The sequence below is a fragment of the Plectropomus leopardus genome, chromosome 12, assembly GCF_026936395.1.
Source record: "Plectropomus leopardus strain MGB_pleo_1.0 chromosome 12, ASM2693639v1, whole genome shotgun sequence".
Classification (NCBI taxonomy): domain Eukaryota; kingdom Metazoa; phylum Chordata; class Actinopteri; order Perciformes; family Serranidae; genus Plectropomus; species Plectropomus leopardus.
Genome location: NC_142187.1, coordinates 15371443 through 15397893, shown reverse-complemented (window position 1 = coordinate 15397893; position 26451 = coordinate 15371443). Strand labels below are relative to the sequence as shown.

The 26451-nt window shown below is 39.5% G+C and overlaps 1 protein-coding gene across 4 annotated transcripts; it reads right to left on the bottom strand.

The window, feature by feature from the left end:
* Positions 1–873: 873 nt before the first annotated feature.
* Positions 874–25481, bottom strand: wls (Wnt ligand secretion mediator). 4 transcript variants are annotated; one of them, XM_042497835.2, is made up of 13 exons: positions 25122–25481; positions 20624–20896; positions 15508–15632; positions 14362–14523; positions 14115–14251; positions 9715–9883; positions 8015–8112; positions 7756–7819; positions 5767–5910; positions 5445–5528; positions 5112–5265; positions 4279–4534; positions 874–3464 (listed from the first exon to the last, which is right to left on the bottom strand). In XM_042497835.2, the coding sequence occupies exons 1-12, from the start codon at positions 25225–25227 to the stop codon at positions 4296–4298; spliced, it is 1755 nt and encodes a 584-aa protein (XP_042353769.2). In that variant the 5' UTR covers positions 25228–25481; the 3' UTR covers positions 874–3464; positions 4279–4295. The 4 variants fall into 4 exon arrangements, with proteins under 4 accessions (XP_042353769.2, XP_042353768.2, XP_042353771.1 ...); XM_042497834.2 differs by having other exon boundaries at positions 5097–5265; positions 25122–25480; XM_042497837.2 differs by lacking the exon at positions 4279–4534 and having other exon boundaries at positions 25122–25470.
* Positions 25482–26451: the final 970 nt, after the last annotated feature.

Below are 26451 nucleotides of genomic sequence, written 5' to 3'. Positions count from 1 at the left end.
TTGGACCATGTCTTGTTTAGTTACTTGTTGCCTTCTCCCCATGGTTTTGAAAAAAATCAAACCCATTTGCTCAGGTATCAAAGGGTTAAATGGAGTGCATTGTTGGATGAAAAAGCTACAAGCCGTACTTGAGTAAAATGCCAGATTTCTTACCAGAAAATGACCTTGGTAGAAGTTAAAGTTGCCTATTAGAATATTAGACTACTTGAGTAAAAGTCTTAAAACATCTGATACTTACTGTATTTAAGTATGAAGCTGAATTTTATTATAGCCTATTAAATGCAGGGTTCTCATGTTCATGGAAAACCTGGAATAGTCATGGAATTACACAATCTCATTCCCGGACCTGGAGAAGTCATGAAATTAGTAAAACATCATTGAAAGTTTTGGAAAAGTAATGGAATTTTGTTGTGGGTAAACAACTATTGGACACTGGAACCACTTCCTGTCTCACACGCCCTCTCTTTGGCTAGCTTTACTGATGAGCAGGTTTGTTGTTCTGCATTGAGCCATGCAGAGGCGCACTCCCCCTACATCAATACATGTTCTGCACGTTCTCACTTACAGTAAATGTCAGTCTATTTCAAAAAGCCTGCTAGCCAAGGCTTTTCGATCAGTTTATTGTACCAAAATCATTAATGAGAGTTCAACATTTTCTAATTATCACATTCTGTTTATATGAAGGACTCCAAGTTATCCTCACCATAAACACACACTGAATTCCTTTGAGAGATACTGAGGCACAGTCCCTTTTCCTGGTTTAATTTTCTATTTAAATTACTTACAAAAACAAAAAAAGAAAAAACTGAAAATGAGAACTTGTATCTAAAGACCAATCATTCAGAGCACACACTATGACAATACACAAAGGTATTAAGTAAAAGTTTTTTATTTAAATTAGCATAAAAAGCAAAAACAAACTAAGAACCATGTATAATAGGCTACAGTCAACTTCAAAAACATTGATAGAGCTCGATGCATATATTTTGTGAAGTTGAAAATGAGCACTTTATAAAAAATAGATATCTACATTGTAACATAATGAACATACAGTATGCGTTTCCCAAAGTGGCTATGTGGTCTGTACATTTCCCCCATGATATTAAAACAAAAAAAATCTCCACTTGAAAAGTTGACAGCAGTACTAAACATGATCTACTCTATGGAAGAATATGTATTTATGACGAAGGTCTTGACTTAGAATACAACAGCTAATTAAGCAGAAAATCAAACTGAGCAGCTAAAATATATCCGCAAAATCTTGCTGTCCATTTTTGCCAAAAGCTCCGGTCTTTACAAATGATTCCGTTTAAACACACTGCTCTTCAAAAACAGGAGTGAGACGGCTGCCAAATGCAACTTCTGACGACCAAGAAATGGTTTTCTTTATACTCAAATCTCTTTTTTTGGCGTCAAAAGTGTTGTGCAACATTTACACACACAACATAGTTTACATAAAGTATAAAAGAAAAAATTCCACAGTGAAATGAAAAGGACTGATAGGAGTGTTGATAATATTCAGCCTTTAGAGATACAATTTGGAAACAGGGTGGCACGTAACAAGTCATACAGCTGAGGGTTTGTTGCTGGAGGACAAGAACTTTGGGACTGATAAGCCTCGTTTCCACCAAGCAGTTCGGTTCACTTCAGTTTGTTACACATTAGTACAATTATTTATGCGGTATCAATAGAACTGCTCCATTCTGTAACATTTTTTAGTCATCCCTCTGTTGAAGTATCCAGCACACTGATCCAATGTTAGAAGTTGGAACCATAAACACAGCAATCTGTTGACTGGGCAACAAATGATCATCATTCTTGCTCAACAAGGACTCAATGAACAAACCCACTATTTTTAAATATCCAATCAATTGCAACAGCGACTGTAAACATTTCAGCCACCATGATGTCAACCACTGGTTTTTGAACAGCCATTTTGAAGCCTCGAATTCGGCATTTGGGCCATCGCCATCTTGTGGTTTTTGTCGGAAGCCAGAAGTGGCCATATTTGGGTGAGAGGTTGGAGAGAAGGGTGGATCTGACTCACAGACTATGGTGACTCCTCACAGACAGCCCGTCACTTAAGCATCCCCGCTCTTAAAAATGTAGAACTTTGGGCCCTAATAAAATAAAAAGGTACGTTTTTATAAAAATTCAAACCCCGCACAGTTGTCATGAATGGGAAAATTAGCTCAAGATACTGAAACAGTTAGGGATGCATGGATCAGGGTTTTTTAAAACCCGACCAAACCCGGCCAGCTATGAGAGCAAAGTTAACTTGTCCGACCTGTACACATGCGCATTAATCAATGACCTGAACCCAAACTGCAAACCTGCAAACCAGAGCTGAAATATTCCGCTTTGTGTTGACTATATTTCCAGTAAATATCGCAATGAAAACGCTTTTCTGTTTTAAAAAGTAGAAAGAACAGAAAGACAGCTGGACATCCATCTTTAGAAGGTACCCTCTTAAGCCTGTGATCTTGAGTGCACAGCTGATAACCTACTGGTTTGTTTACATGAGCGCACAGCTGACAGATACATTTGTTTGTCAACATGATGTTACAAAGGTTCATGTTTAACGCAGTCAGTGTGGACAGAGAGGTGCTTGTTGTTGTAAGAACACTGTGTTAGGTCTACGTACTTGCAGAGGAAAGATTTTAACAGGACATTATGACCTGAGAAATGCAAATGTCGGACCATAACAGATTTTCTAGGTCAAAACAAAATCAGAAAACCTGAGCACAGCAGCACTAATGAGACAGGAGAAAAGGTGTGAATTGGATTATTGCACAATGTTTCCGTAAATTAGAACAACTTACTCAGAACGCTGCTTTGTCATTTTATGACCCACTAAAAGATGATTATTTCTGCTATAAAAGGTGGACATTTTAACATAGGGGTCTTTGAGGAAGCACTCCCTTTTGCAGCCAGCCTGAAGTGGCCATTAGAGGAACCGCAGTTTTTCATACTTCCATACTGGCTTCATTTTTCAGTCCAAAAGGTTACCACTTGCGATTCAGAAGATGCAGACGTCCTCTGTATCGCTGGTGCAAAAGAAATACAGCGACAGCTGAATGGAGCAGTGAGTATCAAAAACCAAAAATCTAATTCAGTACCGTCTGTGGTGGAAAAGCTTAACAGATCTTGAGGTTAGATGCATGTCTGTTCAGATTAAGTACGGGTCTAAGGGTACTATACCGAAAGTGTTTGGTGGAAACGCGGCTTTAGGTTACATGCAGTGGACTTATGATGCTGTTTTAAGATGTAAAGAGAAAGCCTGTTTGGTTACATATACAGGGGAGGGGGTGGTTGGAGCAGTAGGTAGTAGAGGGGAGTCTAACAGTGGGATATCTACTCCTGGGCCTCTTTGCCAGTCATCTTGTAGATCTCAGTGGGGCCATCAACGTGGGTGATGGTAGTAGTCAGCTGGATGTCCTCTCCACTGTTTGGCCCAGTATCTCCTGCACACATAAAGATGACAGATCATCAACGCCTAAATCCCCAATAACATAACATAAACACAAAACATTTAAACAGCACATATTTTGAATTCTCATTGAGAGAATTCCCATGTATTACTGGAGGCAATAATCTGTTGCATAACAAGTTGGTTTAGCAGAATTTCCTAAATTCTTTCAGCTTCTCTGAAACAGAAGTGAAACTTGAGAGCTGATTAAGTAAATCAACACAGAGACTGAAACTTGGAGAGAGGCGCCCCTCCCATGTGATAGGTTGACGCACTTCAGGGAAAACTTCCAGAACTTCAAACTCTCTTTTTCTTTCCCCACGTCACTGACGTCAGGAGATGGATGGATGGTTTTCATTACTTCCCTGCTCTAAAACCCACCCCCACCCCTCTTCACTGTTGCCTTCCTCTCTATCTGGAAGGAAGCCTGGTGTCCATTAGAATCACCCTCTCGGGCCAAAGAGACCCTTCTTTCCCCTGGGAATCTGGGTCCCTCTGAATCACCAACCCCCCCTCCTCCTCCAAAAACAAACTTCAGATGAATAGGCAGCTTTACATCAGTGGGCCGACACTTCTTCCCCATCAGAATGAAGTGAGCTACTGAGACGCTAATTCAACTGATAACTTCAATACAATGAAATTATGGCTCAGGTTTGTTTGTGTAACACTTCATAGCAAACTAATAATAATAATTATTAAATTATTTTTCAATAATAGCACTATTGACCCTACTGCATTTGTACATTTTCCAAGATGTCAAAACCTAAATAGACAGTTCACCCCAAAATGAAAAACTGGTGTTTCCTTACACCTGTAGTGCCATTCATCAGCCGAGATTGTTTTGCTGCGAGTTGTCAAGTGCTGAAGATATCAACCATAGAGATGTCTGCTTTTTCTCCAGAATAATGGAGCTAGATGGCACTTGGCTTGTGGTGGTCAAAGCCCCTCTGCATTCCTTCTGCTCAGTAGGTTGCCGGGTGTAGTTTTGTAGCAAGAACATGGGTCCTACATGAAACTGCTCACAACAAGGTCTGTGGATTTTCTCGGGTAACTTGGTTGTGATTTCTGGAAAGAGACATTGCTAGAGTTTTTAAAATGTTTTTTTTTTTCTGGGCACTTTGAGCCCCACAAGCTGAAAGCCATCTAGTTCAATTATACTGGAGAGAAGGCAGACACCTCAACAGCCAATAATTCCCCAACATTCAGTAACTCACACCAAAACAGTCTAGATTAATAAATGGCAATACAGGTAAGAGGACAAATATGTATTTTTGATTTTGGGGTGAACTGTCCCCATGTAATGTGAGAAACAAACAAAAGGGTTAATCTGGACTGAATTTGCAATGAGTGTTAACAGACCTTTCCGAACAACTAAATTTAAAACATTTTAATGCAAATGTAAATTATATGTGAAAGCACAACTAAGAAATAAATAAACAATGTATTGTAATATGTAGTTTAATACATTCTTTGTTGATCTAATATCCAACATTTAACTGCTACATTGCTGAATGTTACGTATACTATAGTATACTATACTGCACTACTGTAAAGCAGTACAGAGCATTTATTACTGATACTCTCTCCATGTCACTTATTTATAAAGTGAGTAGAAATGTTAGGTTACCAGTGATGCACTGACCACTTGACTGCTCGTCTCCATAACGTTTGTGAGATGGTGCGTAGAGGAACATGATGGCAAAGACATACAGGTTCCACATGCCATAGATGCCCGTGAAGAAGGCACTGTTAACCTGCACTGTGTGCTCTCCCCAGTGCCAGTGGCCCTCATTCACCTGTACACAGACAAAAGACACTTTTTGTGTTACTGTTACTAGGATGGAGCCTTGTAGGTGTTGGGACAGCAGCAAAACAGCTTTCATAGTCACTGTGAAATAAGAAGAAATGTCTCAAATGTCACCTAAATAGTCTTCCAAACTGTGGACAGCATTTCTTTCATTACAGTGGCACTTACCTGACTGATGATGAAGAAGATGACAGTCATAGCAGCACAGGTCAGAGTGACCAGCATGAGGAACTTAAACCTGAAAATCAGACCCTAAAGGGCGATAAAGGGGTTGAGTTATGCTTTCAACATGAAGTCAACTGTGGAGGATGAAAAGCTTGAGGACCACAAACACAAAAACCAAAACTCTGTTTAACAGAGAAATCTTTTTTTTACTGTCATGAACAAATGTTTTTTTGTTTTGTTTTCAGGGTTTTTAATGATAATGAAGTGTTAGAAATGCACAAGTTTGCCAGCTGAAAACACTTGCTTGCCAGATAAAAACACGCACCTCATAGTGCAGCCGTCTGGCCTTGGACATGGCGGGCAGGGACGTCCTCTTACCACTGATGTTGCGGAAGACTTGAAAAACCATGAAGCAAAGGAAGAGGAAGTAGAGGCAGGCACAGATCCCTGCCACAATAATGAATGCCATCTGAGGTAACACCAGTCAAGGAAATAACCAAACAACAATCTCCTTAAAAAGTGTAGTGGTGAATACAATGGATATATGGGAAAGATGCAGTTATTCCAGTTCTTTTTCCACAAATATTCACTCATCATTGTAAATCGAGCAGACTTTATGCTTTGTGTACTGGTATGCAATTTTAACTTTATATGCTCCAGAATGTAGCATTACATTGCAAACTAATGACAGTCTTCAACATACTGCTGAGACTCAGGAACACTACCTTTTTTTCCGTTTGACGAGACTAGGGATGTCAGTTGCAGTTCATTTTGCTTTCAGCAGCCCAACACCCAATAATCAGTTATTGACCATTAATTTTCAAGGTAACAAAAAAAAAGCGCAAAATGACATGAAACACAAGTGGTACCAGTGCTTGACATTAAAGTGATATTTCAGCATTTTTGAAGTGGGGCTGTATGAGATACCAGTGTATAGTCAATGTATTACATGCAGTAGATGGTAGTCGGTGCACACCCCACAGGGGTTGCTATCAAATGTATTTCAGCCACTTTAAAAAAAGGCCTTCCCAAAAAATATATATATATTATATTATATATTCTTTGGCACTACATTTCTCATCAGCCACTGGACAGCTGTTTGGGTCAGAAAGTGCTGTTACGCAATTCGACAGAAAGAAAACTTCAAGTTGAAAACACTTAGACTCATATTGTATTTTTTGGCTGGGCTTTTTTTTAAAAGTGGCTAAAACACATTTTGATATCAACCCCTCTATACAGCATGGTGATGCTGAATTATGGGGTGCATGCTCCATTTGTTTCTGCACACTGGGAGCACACAGACTGCCAGCCACTGTATGTAATACAGTGACAATACATAAATATCTCATACAGCCCCACTTCGAAAAACCCGAACTATCACTTCAGTGACTGCCCAAATCAAGTAAACTTTGTGTTTGAGGAAGCAGAATGCCTCATGCAGTCAGAAATGAAAAATAAATGTGAGGTCTTTTGTAACGTTATCCTAAAGTAAACTGCATACTGTGTCACTGATGCACAGGTTTTCCAGCTAAACTGTATGCACGAGTCTGTCACCCCCAAGTGTTAAAGAGGACTGACGAGAAAATCTGACACCCTGGACACTATACAAGTTAACTCTGGGGTCAATAGTGTCGTATACAACATAACATTGCTGAATATATCTCTGGAGCACTGAATACCAAAGACTTTTTTGCCCAGAAGCTGACATTAGCTGTTGTACTGTTCCAACAAGGGCTCCAGTGCAACCGTATCCATTTCAGAGAATTTGTTATCCATCTTTGAAAATTAATGTATACACCTACATGTGTAACCGGTCAAAAATATTTTCGGTGGTTAACCGTTGACATCCCCAGATGGACTCAGAAGAAGAAGAAGGAAAAAGGGGAGAAAAGACTGACAAAAAGCAGGGTCTGTGGCAGCTGTTTCTGAAGAGGTGTGTTGATGAATCTTGCACTGCTCAGTCACACACTCATAAATTATCTTGAGACCCTGGGCAATTTTTTCACATATGGCATTACTAAATTATTTCTCATCTTGCTCATCTTGAGATCAGTTTCCAGTTCATGCTAAAGCCAAGTGAGGGAACTTCTAGATGTACTGCAAAACCCAGAAGCAGGGCATCAAGTCATGACACCTTGGCATCGTTTAGTAAAGACATACTTTTGTTCAGAGACTGAACTGAGACTAAACTGAAAAACAGGATTTGGCTATTTACACTCTTAAGGGTTTCTCATCGGCATCACACCTGTCAGACAGGCTGTTTGCAGGAGCTCTATTCCTGATACTGCTGTCAAACACAGTTTAAGAAGGATACAGCGAGCTCAGTTCCTACATCAGACGCCCAGATGCTGTAGAAGGGGTTTGTCAGCTGGACCCCTCTGGTGGCACAAAACGAAAAAAAACAAGTGTGTCATAACATTTCATTACAAAAAGCATTGAATATGCACAGCATGTGGAAATTAAGTACAAAAATAGAAATAAAAAATTCAGCAGAATTTTAATGTGTTGCATAATGACATTTAACACTTTTGTAAAATAGGTGTCTCGTTCAAAGTAGTACAGAGCGGCCTTACCTCTCACACATGTCAAAGATAAAGAGGCAGAAGGAGCCAAACACTATCGGTCCAACCTGTTTCCAGTAGACTGAGAAACGGTTTCTCTCAGTCTGGTCCTGAGAGAAAAGGACAAAACAAATGTAAAGATAGGATGTACTAGATTCACGATTATCTGGGAGAAAATAATGGCATGACAGACCCAAATAATAAATTCATAAAATCACATTTCCCATGTCTGAGCATTTTTAAAGACTTTTGAAAGATTTATTTACGACATTTTAACATCAATTAAGGCCTTATTTTTACATTAATTAATTCAATGCCTTTTAAGACTTTAAGGATCCATGGGGACCTCGTGTGTTATATCAACTCTAAGAGTTTGTTAAACAAATGTTTTCATTTAGTTTTGTTGTTGTTGAACGTGTTAAGCTTTTTTGTCAGGAATTTTCTAAATTTTCTATCGTTGGTTTACAGTGGAGGCATGAGATTGATCACAAATTTAACTCAACTGTGACTGATGTACAAATGGTCATTTTGTGGGTGATGTGTTTATTTAAGCATGAAAAATGTCTGACCATCTCCATTACTGCCCAGCTACAGGCAAGATGACAGACGTAAGTGACCTACAAATGTTTTGTGTGATGCAGGTCACGCTCTGGGAAGAATTTGATGACCTGCAATACTCTCACACATCGTCACTTCTCCAGAACCAACTCTGCAAAAAAAACTTTCCTGGATAAAAATGACAGTGACAGAAGACATTTTTCCACAAAACACCTAACTTGTTTAAAATTGACAAGTTTTAACATCAACTAAATATGGAAATATTTGTTATTTAAACCAGAAAATGTGCAATTTTGTTTGTAGACAATCAATAACGAACACCATGTGATAAAATACTAGGTATTATGCAATTATATTATGCATCTTTTAAAGGCACTGGTTATCATTTCATAGGCTGATTTAAAGATTAACAGATTCAAGTAATACAGTGTAAAAGGAGCCCTACACAACATTCAGATCATTATATAACAGCAAACCACCATTTGCTTTGTGAAGATACAGTGGAGTAATGGCATCCTGCGCAGAGAATACAGTCACGCTGTAATATGCACGTGCATGTTAGTACATGTGAGTCTTGTGTGAGTATCCTAGTGGCTAGTTAATCACCACCTCTCTTGTACTGCACTTACATTGCCGTTGCTTTGATATCGAGAAGGTGTCACCGTGGAAGAGTAGTGCCTACCCCCAGTTTCCCTCCTTGGTAAACAATTTTAACTCTGTTTGCACTATAAGCTGCTCATGTGCAGACAACTTCTGAATAAATTTGCTCCGATTGTCATATGGAGCTCCTTTAAGTGTATTTGCAAATACACCTACCATTACCCTAATTTTTATGTTACACAGTGTTTTTTTTGAAGGTTATAAAGTGGTGGTTGTTAGGTAGGACACTAACTTTGTATACTGTATGCCAATCCACCCAACTCATGAAGGTTTTAAGGCTTCAAGATGAGAAAAAAATATCCTCAAAAGCCTTCTTCAACAAGCTGGTAATGCTTCACAGTTTATCTTAACGTGGGCTAAGGAAGAGGAAAGGACGTACAAGTGCTGAAGCATTCCTTCAAGAAAGCACTTTTCTCATTTTTATCTGAAAGTATTTTTGTTTTTAATAAGAAAAACATGTCAATGATTAAGTTAAATGGCGCCGTGTACAGTACCATGAGATGCTCCCCGCAGAAGATGATCCAAAAGGAGAGCAACATGGAGTAGAAGATGCCCTGCCTGATGTCTCCAAAAAGCAGCATCCAGGTCCAGTTAAAGCCGATGGAGAACCACTCCACTGGGATGTTGATGAATGTCATTGAGATGCCCAGAGCAAGGATTACCCTGAGGGAGCAAAAACAGTCTTAAAACCATAATATTTAACCATCATTACCAACAGATGAGGGTAGAAGGATTATACAATTTTTGACGAGTTTGTGGCATCATAATTGCCGTCCACACATTTGCATTTAAAATATATCTATCAATGCTTAATAATAGGTTTGTTATAATCTAAATACATATCTCTAGTAGAATACTTCTTGTAGCATTAGCAATCATGCTGGTGTGTTCAGAAAGAAAAATAGATGACGCAAACCACCTATGAAACTTATCTTTGCAATAAAACAAGTGTAGTGCTGAACAGTGCTGGCAGATCAAATGTAGGGTCACTTTAATTGACAGGGTTTCCACATGAATCTAGACCACATTTTCTACTCTGACACAATCAATGTTTTAGAGCAGGGCTACATCCTCGTCTGCCCAAGCAGGCTCATTAGATCTTGGGACATTATTGATTAGATTATCCATTCAAGTACAAGTACGGCATGTCCCCACTGACGTATCAATTCTACATACTTTACTACCTTTCCAAATGTTCTCACTATTACAGCCAGCCTCCCCTAACCTTGAAATTCAGACATGTAGAGAGAAATAAGGAAATAAGGGGGAATGAATTAAGAAACAGCCCAGACAGTATAAATCATCTTGAATCATCTGCAGCAGGTCCCTGCACGCAGCCAGGAGATGAAAGGATGATCATAGATAGATAGTTATGAGGGCAAAACAGAATGAAGTCTGTGTCTGTGTGTGTCTGTGTGTCTGTCTGTGTGTGTGTCTGTGTGTCTGTCTGTCTGTCTGTCTGTCTGTGTGTCTGTGTGTGTGTGTGTGGGGGGGGGGGGGGTGGTAAAAGGTAAAAGATAAAAGGTAACCTGAAAATATGTGGGTCCGAAAGTTTTTTCCGCATACACTAAGAGCAGTAATGTGACACAGGTTCTAAGCAATTCCACTCCAGACAGCATGTCAGCGATGTTCTACAGAGCAAACTGAGTGGAACCACATTTGACTGGTATGCAGGGAATGTGTCCTGAGCACCACCAACACAGACAGGAGAGCTGGAGCTGATATCTATCTGTGTGAATGTGTGTGGAATAAGACAAAGGGTATGGCATGAAAACCCGTGGTAGAGGTCTTAAAGGAATACTTTGCTGTTTTTCAACCAGCTCTTAATCACACCAATGCGAGTAGTTTAACTGAAAACTTTCCTCCATCTCACCAGAGCCCACATCTCCCTACTCATCTCTCAGCTCAAATTTAGAGGACGACACAAAACAAAAGTTATTTACATTGAACTTTCTCATTTTTGTATCTCTCTGTATCTCTCTCTGTATCTCTCTCTCTCTCCTACAAAACAAGGATTTCTTAACAGGAAGTGGTCAACATACTGTTTCCTGTATTTGAAAAATAATAATGAGAAATAAAAATGAGAAAACTAAGCAGTGCTGATCAAATATAAACCAAGATTGTGTTACTGCCTTTCCTTTCCTATACCTAAAATGTTTTAAGAAACATTATTAGTGTACCTATAAAATGAGACTGTTTGTAACGTTGAAAGGTCATTTTGATTTTGGGATGGGCAACACGCATTACCTCACCTACCAGTGGGAGCATTTATTGGTCTGGTGCAGCGCAGTGCATTCTGGTAGTTGTAGGTTTTCTAACTCTTGAGCAAAAGTAAATACCACAGCCGTTTTCCTCTCTTTTCTCTGGTCATGTAATATTTGGGTATTTCTAATGCATAGACAGCCCAGTTTTAAGGAAGAAAAAAAAACAAAAAAAAAACGCCCTACAACCAGTAAATACTTCTTTAAATATACCCTTTACATAGGACATTTTGTCATGTGATAGCAGAAACAGCACAGGTGTTGCTAATAACAATGACATCTGCGTTCCATTTGGGTGAGCCAGTTCCTGGGCTCTGCTATTGTGTATGCTAACTCACTGTCACATTTAACCCAGCAGAGCCATAGTTAATGTTTTTAATCCCATCTGTGCTTTTTTCACTCTGTGACAAGTCACAATGTCTGTTGTATCTCTGCCTTTAAACCCAGAGCATTTTTCAGATTACAATTTTAGGAAAAGTTTCTAATGTCACAAAATGCAGTGAATGGATGTTGAAGTAATACCAGAGTTTAACCATGAATTATACCATCCTGGACCATTTTTCCACAGTGAGAGTTCCCCCTCACATCGGTCCTCTTAGTTTAGAGGAAAGTCTGAGGTGTTCCATTCTGACACCTCTGTGGACTAGCATGAAAGGAGACTCTGGTACAGCTTTTACAGCATGAAAAAATCATCCACTGTCCACAAATAGGGTACAAGTCGCACTTCCTGAGAGCCTGCTGGTCATTTGGGAATAAGAGCCTTGAGCCGGAAAATACAGAGGGAAGGAGAGAGAGATGTTGACTGCGTGTGTCTGTGTGCTTGTGGCGTCTCAGTGAGCTGGTGTGTATGTCCTGAATGTGTGTATGCAGCATGTGTCGGTTGAGTGCTAGCTTGCAGATTTTGTAACGTGTTTCACGCTTCGCCAGGCACTTCCTGTGGCGCAGAACGCTGCCTCTTACTGATCTGTCTTCCCAGCACGGCAGGGGGTTAGACAAACACTGGGCTATGAGCAGAGCCTCAACTTTCCGAAGCATGGCATTCAAACCATCTGCTTCAGGCAGAAATACCTGTATTTGCTGCTCTAACCTTCATGGGGTTTGGTTAAGGAATGAACACAAATATCCAATGTTTCAAATCTTATTTCCCCCCAACATATATATACTTTTTCAGAGGAAATATGGCAAGATGAAGGTCCTCTTATGTTTTAAAGTCAGTAACTAAGTGGCCTATATCTCTATTCTCACAGATTTGCTTGATAACACCACTTCAATGAAAATTTAACATGCAATTACAACACTGAGTGTGACCTGCTAAAGGTTATGGATAACATCCCCCTCTGACCATTGATGAACAGCACCTTCTGATCTAGGTGACCTTCATTGCAGAGTTAGCATGCCCCACTTGCACATTTCATCCATAGTTAATATATGCCTTCACCCAGCAGAGGTTCTGAAGCAGAGCCTCTGGGGTGCAAAATGAAACCATTGCTGTAGGTCCTGGCTGTGTTCGAAAACATGGACAATTATAAAGCAACAGACATCAACGTAAGAAGAAGCAAGAGGGAATAAATTATGGTGCAGAAGTTAAAGGAGCTGATAGGATCACATCTCACTAGAGTTGGACCTTGTATAAAATCCATGTGACGATTGACTGATTGTTTTTGCGACCATTTATGCCACTGATACAATGACAACATAATAGTACGATGATAAATACTTTCAAACAGCAAAAAAGTTTTAATTCTTAAGAATATTCAGACATTGGAATTAGAGTATGAAAAAGTATTCAACTGATGTTGTTTTTTAAATATACAAGTAATTATAAAATTATACTATATTTTTAAGGGGTAGCCCAAAGTTATTTAATTTGAGACTTCCTCCAAATTTTCCAAACAAAAACAAAGCCAAGTCATGGCTCTTGCAAATAATATAAAAGCTTAGTGAAGTGCCTGAACACCACAGCCAGTGTGCTTGCGGGGGTAGATGGCCTGAGAGGCAGGTTGTTTGCTGGTGGATTTAGGGAGCAGAGGATGAAGTTGTTGGAGGGTAAAACAACAAATAATGGATTTTTTGGGCGCGATGCCATGTGTTGGCAAGCTAATGACTATCAGGACTGTGCATCTTACACTACAGAAGTGAAGCTGCAGGCTACCTGTTAACTACACTTTTTAAGTGTTTTTTATTTAATTACTTTTTTGCACTCACGCATATAGGCGGGGCTGGAGGAGGGGGAAAAAGGGAAAATCACTGTGTAATGTCTTATATCAATTGCAAAAACCCTACTGTTTTTTCTGGCATCATGTTGGCTAAAATGATAGGCATTCTTTTGTAAACAAATATGCATGCGGACACTACAGGAACTATCTCGGTCAGCAAAATGGTTGAGGTCATGAATATATTTTGTGCGATAAGTCCATAACATAACTATTGTGACAAGCCTAGCTGTGTTCCTTTAAACAGAGCATTTCACATCACTGATTTGAAACCAAGTTCTTAACTGCAGTCGTTACCCATCTTGAAATGATGGTTTTAGCTGGAATTATGACACCAAATGGAATAACTCTCTAACAATAATAAATATGGTGCCAGCAACACAATGGTGAACACAGGACAGCACTGAGGGTGTGCCTTACTTCTCCAGCAGCACAGGAGGTCTGCTCATGAGGGTGATCCGTCTCCAGTACCAGATCATGATGATGAGGATACTGGGTGTGAGGAACGTCTTCATGGCGAACCAAACCTTGGTGAAGCCTCCATTCTGGTGGATGCTCTTGAAGGAGAGATAATCACTGTCAACTATTTGTGTTGTCCCTCAATAGCATTAATCAGCATTAATCAAAAAGCTTCATATATACAAGTCCCAATCAAATGCCAACTTACAACAAGGCGAATGTCTTTGATTTCTCCGATCCCAACATTGATCTTCTTCTTTTCATTCACAGGCAGGCGGATGTTGAGAAGATAGTACTTGTGGGCAACACTGCCGACCTCCATGAAGGGCAGCAGGTCACACTCATAGTAACGTCCCTCATTCTCAAAGGTCTGTAAAAACACACAGTGTCTGGTTTGAAACACATTCATCTAAAGATAATGGATACTTTACAATTTTATAGTATCAGTCAGGCTTTGCAAAAAATGTCTGCACAAAGAGAATAGAGTACTAACATCTGAACACTAGGTGTAATTCTGCAGCAGTAATAAAAAATTGCCAAAGTGCCCTTAAGTTAGGTTGTTACCAGCTCCTATAGACAAGCTTCCTATAGCAAAAGGCACGAGGGATATTAAGACTTTTTATTCTTTAGTGCTACTCAGAATTAAATCTAGGACCAATTTCACAATTACCAAAATTGATATAAAAAAATAATAAAGAAAAAAGAAAAAGAAATGAGTATCCATTATCCAGGATTTGTCACTAATTTGCCCAAGTATTCAGTGTAATATATTTAAGATTTTGAGATGAGGCATCACAACAACAACAAAAGAAAGAAAAAACGATTTTTTTAAAAATCTACCTACCATGTCTTAGCATTTTTAAGACTTGAAATACTCATTTAGCACATTTTAATACCAACTAAGGCCATATTTTTAGATTAATGAAATGAATGCCTTTTAAGACTTTTTAATAATCAGCGGTAACCCTGCACAAAAATGGGGTTAATTAGCCAACAATGAGGGCAGCAACAAAGAGTAATTACAGTTAGCACTGAACATGGTGGAGTTAATCCCCCTAAGATGTATTTCTGGCCCCCAGTTTTTGAAGATAAAAAGAGTTTTAGAGCTAAAAGCAGTTATGACAAAAACACTCCACTTTCTTAGATTTTAATTAAACCATCCCAGTTTCTCTTATTTATCATCATTATCTCAACAGTATTTTCCTTTGTGGAAACTGAAATTCAAGATAACTTTATAGGACACTCACGGGCAACTAAGAAATACCACGTATTACTATAACATAAATATCTGTAATAAGTTGTTTTGGTATTCTCAAGATGCATAATGATGAGGCACAGTGTGTCATTTACAAACCTTGGTAGTAGTGAAGTTGCAGGAGAGCTTCCTCTGTTCGAAGGAGTGAGCCATTTCTGTCCACTCACTGAATGTGTCGTCCCTGTAGGCCAGGCCCACGTCAATGGTGGCCATCGCTCCCTCCTCTGAAAAGGATTAGCACAGGATCAATTCACTCTTAGATCAGTACAAATATTTTTAAGCATTTTTTTGTTAAAAGACTTTTGAGTAGGCTGATTTGTATTATAAATACCACCACATCAATGTGCAATTTGCACAAAATCATTACATCCAACAAACTTCACTGTGTCTTGCAGAAGATATTGGGGGCCATCCGAAATGCAAAAAAATACACTGAATAAGACATTCATGTTCATCTGTTTTTCAATGCCTGTTACACCCCCCACTGCACAACTCTGCTGGCTGTTATTATCCCATTGAAGGGATAAAATTAAGTCCTGATGACAGACAGCCACAGCCTTTTAACTAGGAGACCAGCAAAGTGACAGCACTGTTAGCACTGACATAAAGACATTCTCCACTATCATCTGAAAAAAGTACTGCTCATTTCCAGATACCTTGTCAGTGGTACAGTTGTAAAGAAAATGAGGATGGAAGTTTAATTCATTTAAATCACTGAGAAGTTCTGTGGCTGCAGTTCTAACTGCTGTGATGTTCTCATTTTAGAGGGCTGTATTTTCAACCAGACTTGGTTGGTATGATCAAATCATCTGAGTGTTAATATGTGGTCCTGTCACGTGGAATGAGTCTAAACAGTGAGATTGACAGGATGATTTCTCAGCATGTAAACATATTCAGTGACTCAGTCTCCACGGTGGCCCAAAATCTAGGTTACTTCCTACTTGACATAAACTTCAACAAGACCTTGAGCTGGTCTCCAACAGCCCAGCCCAGTGAATCCAACAAAAACAACCAAAGCCAAGCTATTAAAACTGCATCTTTAGATCACATTACAAAGCCAAGTGTTCTCTCCTCCAGCCCTCCAGAGTGCCTCTTGTGCCGTTATGAAACAAGCTGGAATGAAGAGAAAGAAACTCAGTGGCCTGTGCTGTGAGGAGAAAAAAAGTAGAGGAAGGGGGAGAGGGAGCCAGATGAGAACTGGCAGCCGACTGTCTCTGTAATGCCCTCCTCTCTGCCATTGGTCGAGACAGACGCCCTCGAATGTCAGCTCGCTTCATGCAAACATTCCACTCCAGTCCAGCCGCAATCGCCACGGAGACTAAGCCTCCTCAACAGCTGTGTTATTGCTGGACCCTGGCCAGGGGGTGCTTGGTGCCGGGTGGAGTGGGGCAGGTGGGTGGAGTGGTTAATAAGGGCGAACCTCTTCTCTGAGATGCACATTGTTACACAGATAAGGTAGTCAACGAAGAGATGGCCTTGTGTTCATTTGTCATTAGAGCTGCAGAGTAGAACCCGCCTACCTTTGGCACAGACAGCGGTCTGGTCAGGACTGAGACAGACGAGCTGACGCTATTTGTTAATTATAGAAGACCTGGCGCCGCTGTTTTTGGCATTTATAAGCAATTTTTTAAAAAACTGAATCCAGTACCTACTCAGTTCAAGAAATTTGAATCCTATTCAATCTATTTAGGTTTTGTCATTAACAGATTTAATGGATTAAAGTTCTAAATATTATTGGGTGCAATGACCTGCAAAAATAGTGATCGGAGGCTGGTATTTTTTCTAAATTTTATTTTTGGGTTCAGCTTAGATCGCAGGTGTTGAATGATAAATATATGAAAATAAGATGAGAATTATAACAAACACACTATGTTTTAATTCTGATTGCTGACTTTGTTTGTCAGCAGTCTTCTGTGCCAGCTGGAATACAAAAGCCACTTCAATCAGGCAGGTTAACTGTGGAGATGTGCCGTTCAATATTATGAGATTAAGCAAAAATATTTATTTAAAATGTATTTCCTAAATCACATTGCTTGTGATACCTAAGCAAAAATTAGTCATAAGTGCAGGTGACTGGGGGTGCACAGTTCTGCACATCACATTTCCTTTTCAGGAGGGAGTCTTGAAAGTCAGACCCATGCAAGACTCTGCAAAGACTGCAAGTTTTACCTAAGACAATTAAGTTTTGCTATTTGGCAAAAATGCTCTTTAATAAAAGAGCAAGAGAAGACAGGATTACATTTCATAGACTCAGATCAAGTGTAGTAACAGATATTTCTTTAATCTGTTTGCTACATATGGATGTTAAAAGTTGCTTTTAAAAGGCTCATCAGTGTACTGTTGGATCTAATGTGCATTTCAGACATAAATGAGAGCAGTCAAATTTGAGCATAAAAGCTATCGTCAGACGCAACACTGCTGGAGGACAGAATGGAGAAAGCAGAGGAAGTAGTTCTGCAAAATTCAAGGTCATGCATTACCTGATATGTATCTTGCATCAAGCAATTAGCTTTTTACTTATATTCTTATATTACAACCACCTGTGACTTTAAACAAGCTAGTTTGTACATTTTAGCAGGCTCTTTCCTAGCACACCTTTTCCCAGGAAAATGTAGAAGAAGCAAAGATCAATAGGTTCAAAACGATCTATAAATCTTCCATTTAAAAGTTGATATCCAGCTGCTGTAACACTAGCTGGTTTTTGTACTAAATGCAACAATACTCAGCTCCCCTGGCATCCACTTGTTCTCACAGAACCTCACGTAGCTCAGAAAGATCAAAATGAGTCTGTAGCATCTGGCAGAAGGACCTGTCTTGTGGTACAGGGTGATTCACTGACTCCTCTGTCTGGCAGCCAAGCAGTAAACAACCCACAGCCCCCTAACACATTTCCGCTGAGGCCAAGAATGTGAGCAAGCAAATGATGCTGATGACTCGGTCACCATTACAACATGACTGTTTAGATAAGCCAGACCAGAAAGGCTGGGTATTATAAAAGTACACCACAAAACTTCTAAACATTTTGTTCTCCAAATGATTACAATTCCATCTATTTCTGCTGATTTTTTTATTGGCCAAAGGTGAATGAATCAAAGTTTCCAGGCTTTTGTCAATGTAGACATAACACTCTACATTAGAAGTTATTATAAAGCTCAAGTTGGCATTAACATGCATCGCTATGCATTTAAGCCATGAAGCGAAGGATGTGGTTAAATGTCAAAACTTCTTTCCCAGGCTCTCCAGGTGATCCAGACTCATCATCCTCTCTAATCCCTTCTTTCAGGATCCCAAGCACCCTACCAGGATACCAAACCCTGTCTCCTTACAGATAGTAGTTATCTCCCTCCTCCTCTCCCTTTTCCTTTCGTTTAAGCACTGAGCTAATGCTAAAGGTCTGTCTATACACTGCGATACATTTCACAACAGTGTTGTTTGACACTGTGGAGAAGCAAAATAGTTAACAGTAAAAATGCTGGTGGCTCCTCTCATGACAACAGAAACAAGATATTTGACTATACATTAAATAAGGCTCTCTGGTTCAAGAGGTTAAAGAAAAACCTTATGTAAGATTTGAAGCTTGACTTTTATTTAATGCTCAATGCTTTAATGTCAATTACTTAAAGGCTGTTAAAATTGTAGGAAGGTGGGGACCAAAGTAGCCAAAGCCAAAGCAGGTGCACCAGTTTATACCACTGTCTGACCCCCCAAAACAAAGATGCCAACAATTAGCAACAAATGTAGTAACGCCACTCTGAAGTGGGTCTCACACAATTTATCAACGGAGGTGTATGAATTAAATGAGATTGTTCCAATCACTGCAGAAACTGTTTGTCATAGCTGTGGCCACAACACACATGCATCCACGTATTGCCCCTTTATTGCCAGTTGGCAATAACAGCCATCATTTGGCTCACAGGACTCGACAAAAAGGATTGCATGGGGTAATAAAATGCCACGTTGGGCTAGTAAATTTAGCATGAAAAAAAATAAGAATTAAACATTTTTTGTGGAGCATGTGCAACATCAATTGGGTACTCGCAAGAAAATGGTGGAGGGTAAAGACAAAGTTTATGAGATCAAGTTCAAGCCAGCTTTTCAATTATGCTGGAATCAGGAGTTAAGTTGGGTGGCAGAAGAGGATGACTGTAAAACTCCCATGTTTCTCAGCCAGGCAGATAAGCAAGGCAGTCATTTTTCATGATAATTAACTTCAGCCTTCTGACTTTGGGCAAGTAGTTTTCTGACTCACTTGCTGAACTGGGCAAGTAAAAAAAAACAGAAAAAAACATTAACATTGAACTTATGACCAATCTTTCCTCAAAATCTTGTGCAAGGCAGCTATGTGCCTTTTTGCCAAAGCCCACTCACATTAAATGCAAAAACATACCTTCACACACATAAAGAGAGACACTCTACTTGCCAAATTTCAGTTTCCTAGGATGAAAACTGTAGCTGTCAAAGGGAAGGGAATTTTTTGTCAATCAACAGAGCGATCTATAGACAACCTGGATGTAGCTATGAAGGTTGAAAAACACATAAATGCATAAATGTCAATTGTAAAATTCCCTGAACTGAGATAATCTCCTTTCTTAAGTATGTAATTAATTTGGTTAATAATACAATTAATAATACTGAGAGGCAGCCAACAAGAAACAGGTCAAGGTTATCTTTCTCCTCTCTTTGTACTTGTCTTGAGGGTGTCTGACAAGCTAGTCTACAAAACACCCAAGGGTCTATAGAGAACAAACAGCAGGGCATCCATCATTGTTTGCTGCCTTTCAGTCTAACAGAAATACAATCTACTGAGAAGACACATCTCTGTGGGTTCCTAAAGTGTTCACCATAATAGACTGATATAGGAACACATGATAACATCCTGCCACTGAGTCCTACAGGGAAGGTAATGTGAGAAACGTAACAAGGCGTATTACTGGTAAAGTTGGAATAGCTCTGCACTTGAATTTATGATGCGAGTGATTAGAAGTGACAATAGATTTGAATATTTCAGAGGCTAGCTTGGTCACATTGAGCCTCCGCAAATATTTGCCTTCAAAGTGCAAAATTAAGAAATAATAGAGATAAAATATTGAAACGTGGGAAAAAACAGAACGAAATCAGACACTGAAAAAAATTTAGCACGTGCAAAACAAGGGCCTGAGGAAGAAATATGAGCTGTGTTGTCTTTTTTTACCCAAAAGAAAGCCTTAGTTCTCACCTATCTGGTTGTACATCTTAAAGGCAATGTCAAACTGAAGGATCACCAGCATAAACTGGAACCAGGGGCTCATCTCCTTGTTATGCAGAGGAATGTGGACAGCAAATACAATGTTGTTCGCCTCTATCTTCTTGGCCATGGCCTCATCAAAGGTCCGGATCTTTTCACATTGGTCATGACCCCAAGGCATGAACCATTTTGAATCCTGCCGATGCTTGATTGTGTCCACACACTTGACGGCCAAGTAGTGGACCGCTGTGGTGGGGCTGGGAGCTGGTGAGACAAATATAAAGTGGGAGAGATATTAGACTCTTTGTCATATTGAAATACTGCAGCAAAGTGTTTCAAGGTCCTGCAAAGCCAGATTTCCCCTCAAACTAATAAATCACACGTAAAGTTTGAGTAAAAATCAATAAATAAAGCTCGAGCACTCTGGATTAAACTGTGCATGGACAATATTAATATCTTAGCAACCATTAAGAACAGTCAACAGTCTGGGTTTGAGCCAAATCCAGTCCAAACACTTTGGCAATTACTTTTAACACTGTTTAGAAAATGCCTGGGAGCAAGGCTCTCTTTCTCTCTCTCTGAAGTGATGGGGAGAGAAAATTCCAGAAAGCTCTCAGGCACCGATTACACTGTTTACGCATTGAGATTCATGAGCTTGATGAGACTGGTGTTTGTAGTCTCTATGCACAGAATCTTAGCAGTGCTTGGGAAAAGATCTGTCATTATGATGCAGACACAAAAACTCTCCAATTGATAAAACTGGAGGTCTGGTGTGAGCGACATCAGAGGTTTAAGAGTTGAGGTGTAAGTAAGTAAAAGCCTAAATGGAAGTTGTTTTTTTTTTTTTTTTTAATATCATGTTGCGAAGGTGACATCACCAAAATAAAAAAAAACACTACCTTCAAAGAGTATTCACGCGACTTGATCTCCTTTAAATTGTGTGGTGTTACAACCCAGTAAGGTTTGGACCTGACAATTACAATAATCCAAACAGTCACATCTTTCACTCTGTTATATTTGTTACATTTTTTGACAAATTAATGATGGTGGTGGTGCCTTACTCTCCAAATTGTGTTAGGCACATTAATTTTAATTTAAATACCATAAACTGTGTGTTGGAACCACAATCATCAAAAGCCTTTTCAAGGCAGAAATGTCTCCCAGTTATTCTGCCTCACTATTCTCTGTAAAAAGGTACAAACACAGAATGGAGAGACAGAGTTGCTCCACCTTTAAGCCAGCAGTGGAGGTAGTAACAGAGCCCAATCAACATCTGTGTAAAAACTGTGAGCCAGCAGGATGGGACGGGTGTGATGTTTTTGATGACATGTATAGTGTGCGACCAAGTAGCAGGGGATTTAAAAGCCGCTGGTAGCATTTTGAAGCTTACTCAAATCAGCAATCACAGCAACCCAAATAGTCCTCCAATAGAGTGGACAATGAGATCCATGCAAATATGCAGTGAAATGACAATAAAATTGAATCTTGAATACCGAAAACCTCACAGTCAAGATGGGAAATCTTGCTACAGGAGTTAGTGCAGCATTTAATTTTGAATAGTAAACCAAAACAAACAGGTACCTGGGAATTAAGTAAAAACTCCGAACCAGGACAAAAGATTTTTTGGTCTGAGGAAAACTTAACTTGTGATGTCTGACTTGCAGGCAATTTGTTCTGCAAAAGTCCTATGATTTGTATGATGATTTATGTGTCAACAGGACAGTGACCCTACAACCATACAGGCAAAACAACTCTGAAATGCCCGTACGAAAACTGTGTAAGCCAACCAGCCCTGATTCCAACAAAAGCAGAGTGAAGATAAATGCACAGATGCTTCTAATTTGTTACAGAAAATCTCCAAGAAAGTACAGGAGAAACACTCCAATCCTGAATGTGCCGAGCCATTTGTGACGAATTTAGGAACACTCAATAAGCTGTAATTACTCTAGTGGGTGCTTGTTGGAAGTACTAACTCATGGGGGTGAACATGAAAGCCCAGACTTTTCAGATTCAGCTCAGGAAAAAGATAAGTGACATGACTAAGAAAGCTCAAAGCTGTAATTACTGTCAAGGTGCTTCTTGCAAGCACCAACTTGTGAGGAGTAAGAGGATATTTCAGTATTTCCTGGTTCCCAAAAGTGCACTAACATTAGTTTGGTAATAATTAAGGTTTTGGCTGTATAATGCTGTGAATGTGAATGTGTTTACTTAGCTATGCAGTTTTTGATATATGATTTTATATTTTTGTTATGATATAAATGTAATTTATGGATATATATATATATATATATACATATATATATATATATATATATATATATATATATATATATATATATATATATATATATATATATATATATATATATAATTACATATTTTATTATAAATTCTGCATTTATTCAGTTGTTAACTGAGCACAAGTAACTCAAAATAAACTCAAACTCCTAACTGCAAGATGACTGTAAAAGTATACAAACACTAAAAATGAGGTATGGATGAGAATGGTTTGTGCCTGTTACTTATCTGAACATCTAATCATATCTGTTCTCTTGTAACAGAGAGCTGAAGGGTGGACACCACAAACAGTTTACACACCCTTTGGCAAAGAGACATTCTACACACTCATAAAACTCAGCCGAGGCTATCTTCAAGGAACCTTCAACTGGGTAAGTGTGTTAACAGCTGTGTAAAAATAAAATAAAAAGCACACATAGCGACAAAGAAGACACACCAGACTGAATTAAACCCAGTTATCTGGCTGGCACCCCTTGGCCTTCAATTATCTGGTGACCCTGCGAGTCCAGCAGCACACTGGCTCCTCCAGTCTCCACTGCAGTGTGTCCAGAATAATGGCTGTCCCCTCAGCCTGCTGACCCCATGCCGTGTTCCCGGGTTTGTCGGGAAACAAGGGGAGAAAAACCCCTTTCTACTCAATTACCCCTGCCGCCCCCGGCCACCGAGCAAACACAAAGGAATCTGGCTTCATTAAAACCATCTCAGCCAGGAACGAACCGAACAAGCTAATTTATCACCAGCCACATAGTGAGTGAGAAGGAGTGCAGGGGACACGGAGACAGGCTGACTGGTGTTTTAGGGGACTCTTCTCCTGTTGAGACACAGTACTATGCAAAATTCTTAGACCATTTTAAACTTTGTTATTTTAGCAATGTAATAATGATTTTACGTGTTTCTTTACAAAAATAAAATCGGGACATACAGGCAATATGAATACAGTATGAAAAACGCAAATATTTCAGAAAAAAAACTTCAACAGGCTAAAGTTGTAAGTATTTAGTGTGACCTCCTTTTCCACATGTCTTGAGCTCTATTGGGCAGACAATATGAGATTTACAATATTGAACTTCTGGTGTATTTACACCAGGTTGCATTAAAGACATTAAAGGCTGTTCGAGCTACCTTTTGTTATGGTTGTACGATTCCATGTTTCACATTAAATATTGACTTCAGTCTGAAGAAGCCATTTTGTTCTGCCTTTTTTGGTGTTTTGATGCATTGTGTCCTTAGTATCTTAATAACGAGACAAAAAAAAATACATATCAAAATATCTTCATTAAAACTTTGCTAAAACAACACATGTATGGTGATCTAAGACTTTTGCACAGTGCTTTAGATGGACCCAATTTCATTTGCGTGTGTGTGTGTGTGTGTGAGTGTGTGCGCGTGTATGTGCGCGTGGCTGTTATGCATGTGTGAGTGGGTGGATTTGAAGAAACTCGACAGCAACTCCAATACAGTCCTCAAGGCAAAATGCAACTTTGACAGCTGTGTGCACTTGTGTGTTTTTGTGCACCACTGTCTCTCAATGCAAATGTACGTAGGGGGAAGAGGAAGAAACATGAATGCTTTGCCTGCCAGGCGATAGGGATTTGGGGAGAAGGATAGACTTCACACAGGGGGGTGGAGGGGGGGTGAAAGGAAGGTAGAGATGCTGCCTGGGGGCCCACACAGCAGACAGACATTATATGAGAGGTGGGGGTGAGGAGGGGGAAGAAAAGGGAAGTATGAGGAGGGAAAAAAGGGGGAAGAAGTGTCGAGTTTGGATCAAAGAAGTCAAAAACACAAAAGCTTCCGTGTGTTGAGGAGCATTCCTGCGTTATAAATGAGAAATTCACCCACAAACATGCATTATTTTTAGCTAAAAGCATGAAGCCAACGGCTGTGGCACGCAGGCAGCAAACACCTTGATACAAAGCAGTGATTTAAGAGGTGCACTTCGCTTCGGTGTCAAAAGTACCGCATTGTTTTAGCACCACACGGTCAAATAAAGCGAAAAGTTAGCGCCTACCGTGTTTTCTTTCTTGTGGAAACGTTTTTTTTTAACGCCGGCGCGGAGACATTTAACGAACAACTCCAAAGTTTGTGCTTTAACCGTTTAGAGACGTTAAGATTTAAATTCCAACAGGCACGCGCGCACAAAGACAAACGTTTGCTGATAAAAAAAAAAAAAGTAAGGAGGAAAACTTACCAATTAAACCGCCGACCATGAAGGCAAACGCCTGGAACAAAAGCAGAATAACACCCACTATCACCAACTTTTTGGTGCTCATATTTTCAATAATAGCCCCCGCCATTGTGAAGGAAAGGCTGGAGTGAAGAATATCACGTCGAGCGAAAAACAAACACTAATGTGGTGGAAAAAGGACGAAAACGGTGCATCCACGGCCAGTAGGAAGGCAAGCTGGGCCCCCTCCACTGCTCTGCTCCTGCCTTTCAACTTCGAAGGAGGAAAAAAAAAAGCAGGAATCACATGACCGAATAGCTCTCAGCTTTATGCCCGAACAGCCAACACCAGACCGGCGAAAGATGTGTGGAGCGCCACCGCATTGCAATAGAGGCTGGTAATGCAGGTTACCGTGTCATTGAATGGCTGTCATAGCGCCCCTGTTGTGCGTTACAGCCTGCAGGGCTATTTAAAGGAAGCTTTTGGAGGTCCGATATCATGTTTAGTGCCAACACATTGTTCTTCAAACATCTATTTTTGATGTGACATTATATGTTTCTGCTATTTGCTATAAGTGAGATCTGTTGTGTTGTTTTCCAGTTGGGAATTTCAAATCCCAGTGGAAACAACATATTCACCAGAGTGGGTCCTTGGAGCTGATATTTAATCTTATTTTTCTTTGGAAAATAGGATTTGGGGCCCTTACATGAATATTATATTGAATAATTAGGGATAAATTGACAAGTAGGGAAGAGTGTTGTGTCTTGTAAGTAAGAGGTTACTATTAGGACTGGTAAAGGATAGTATACTGTGTGTCAAACTGGATTTAGTGTGTTCAGCAAGGCATCATTAGCACATGGGGATGTTAATAGATATTTAGAAAATTAGAAAATACAAAAAACAAACATATTTTTCCTTCCTTATGTGAAAAGATCTACCAGATGACTTATAAAAAAGGATAAAGCTTTTTCTTCTGATAGCCCCACCACGAGGTTCATAAAAAAGCATAATTGCTCTGGAGCCTTCTATCACATCACATGATCTTCCTCTGCATTCAAGTGATGTCCGAATAATCAGAAAAATTAGTTCCCAGCTAGGAAAATTCTTGGGAACACCCCTTCAAGTCGGAACAACAGCTCATAAAGTTGTCAGGTTGAACTGCAGACACATGGTGAATGAAAGTAGCGCAAATGTTCAGTTAATCGTAACAGACTTTATTAATTAATTCACATGGGCATATTGCATGTTGATTTTCTTGCCCACAGGTGATTTCTAATATAGTATTTGGTTACATCATAGTTGCTGTCCACATTAAGTAACCTACATTAAGGCCTATTTACTGGCATTAGTCAGG

What these genes read in the sequence shown, in the direction of transcription:
- wls (XM_042497834.2), bottom strand. Translation starts at nt 25,227, where the DNA reads ATGGCGGGGGCTATTATTGAAAATATGAGCACCAAAAAGTTGGTGATA. An exon ending in TAAGATGTACAACCAGATAG is followed by an intron (nt 15,633 to 20,623) that starts GTGAGAACTAAG and finishes AATCCTTTTCAG; the next exon opens with AGGAGGGAGCGATGGCCACC. An exon ending in TCTTCTTCATCATCAGTCAG is followed by an intron (nt 5,266 to 5,444) that starts GTAAGTGCCACT and finishes GTCTGTGTACAG; the next exon opens with GTGAATGAGGGCCACTGGCA.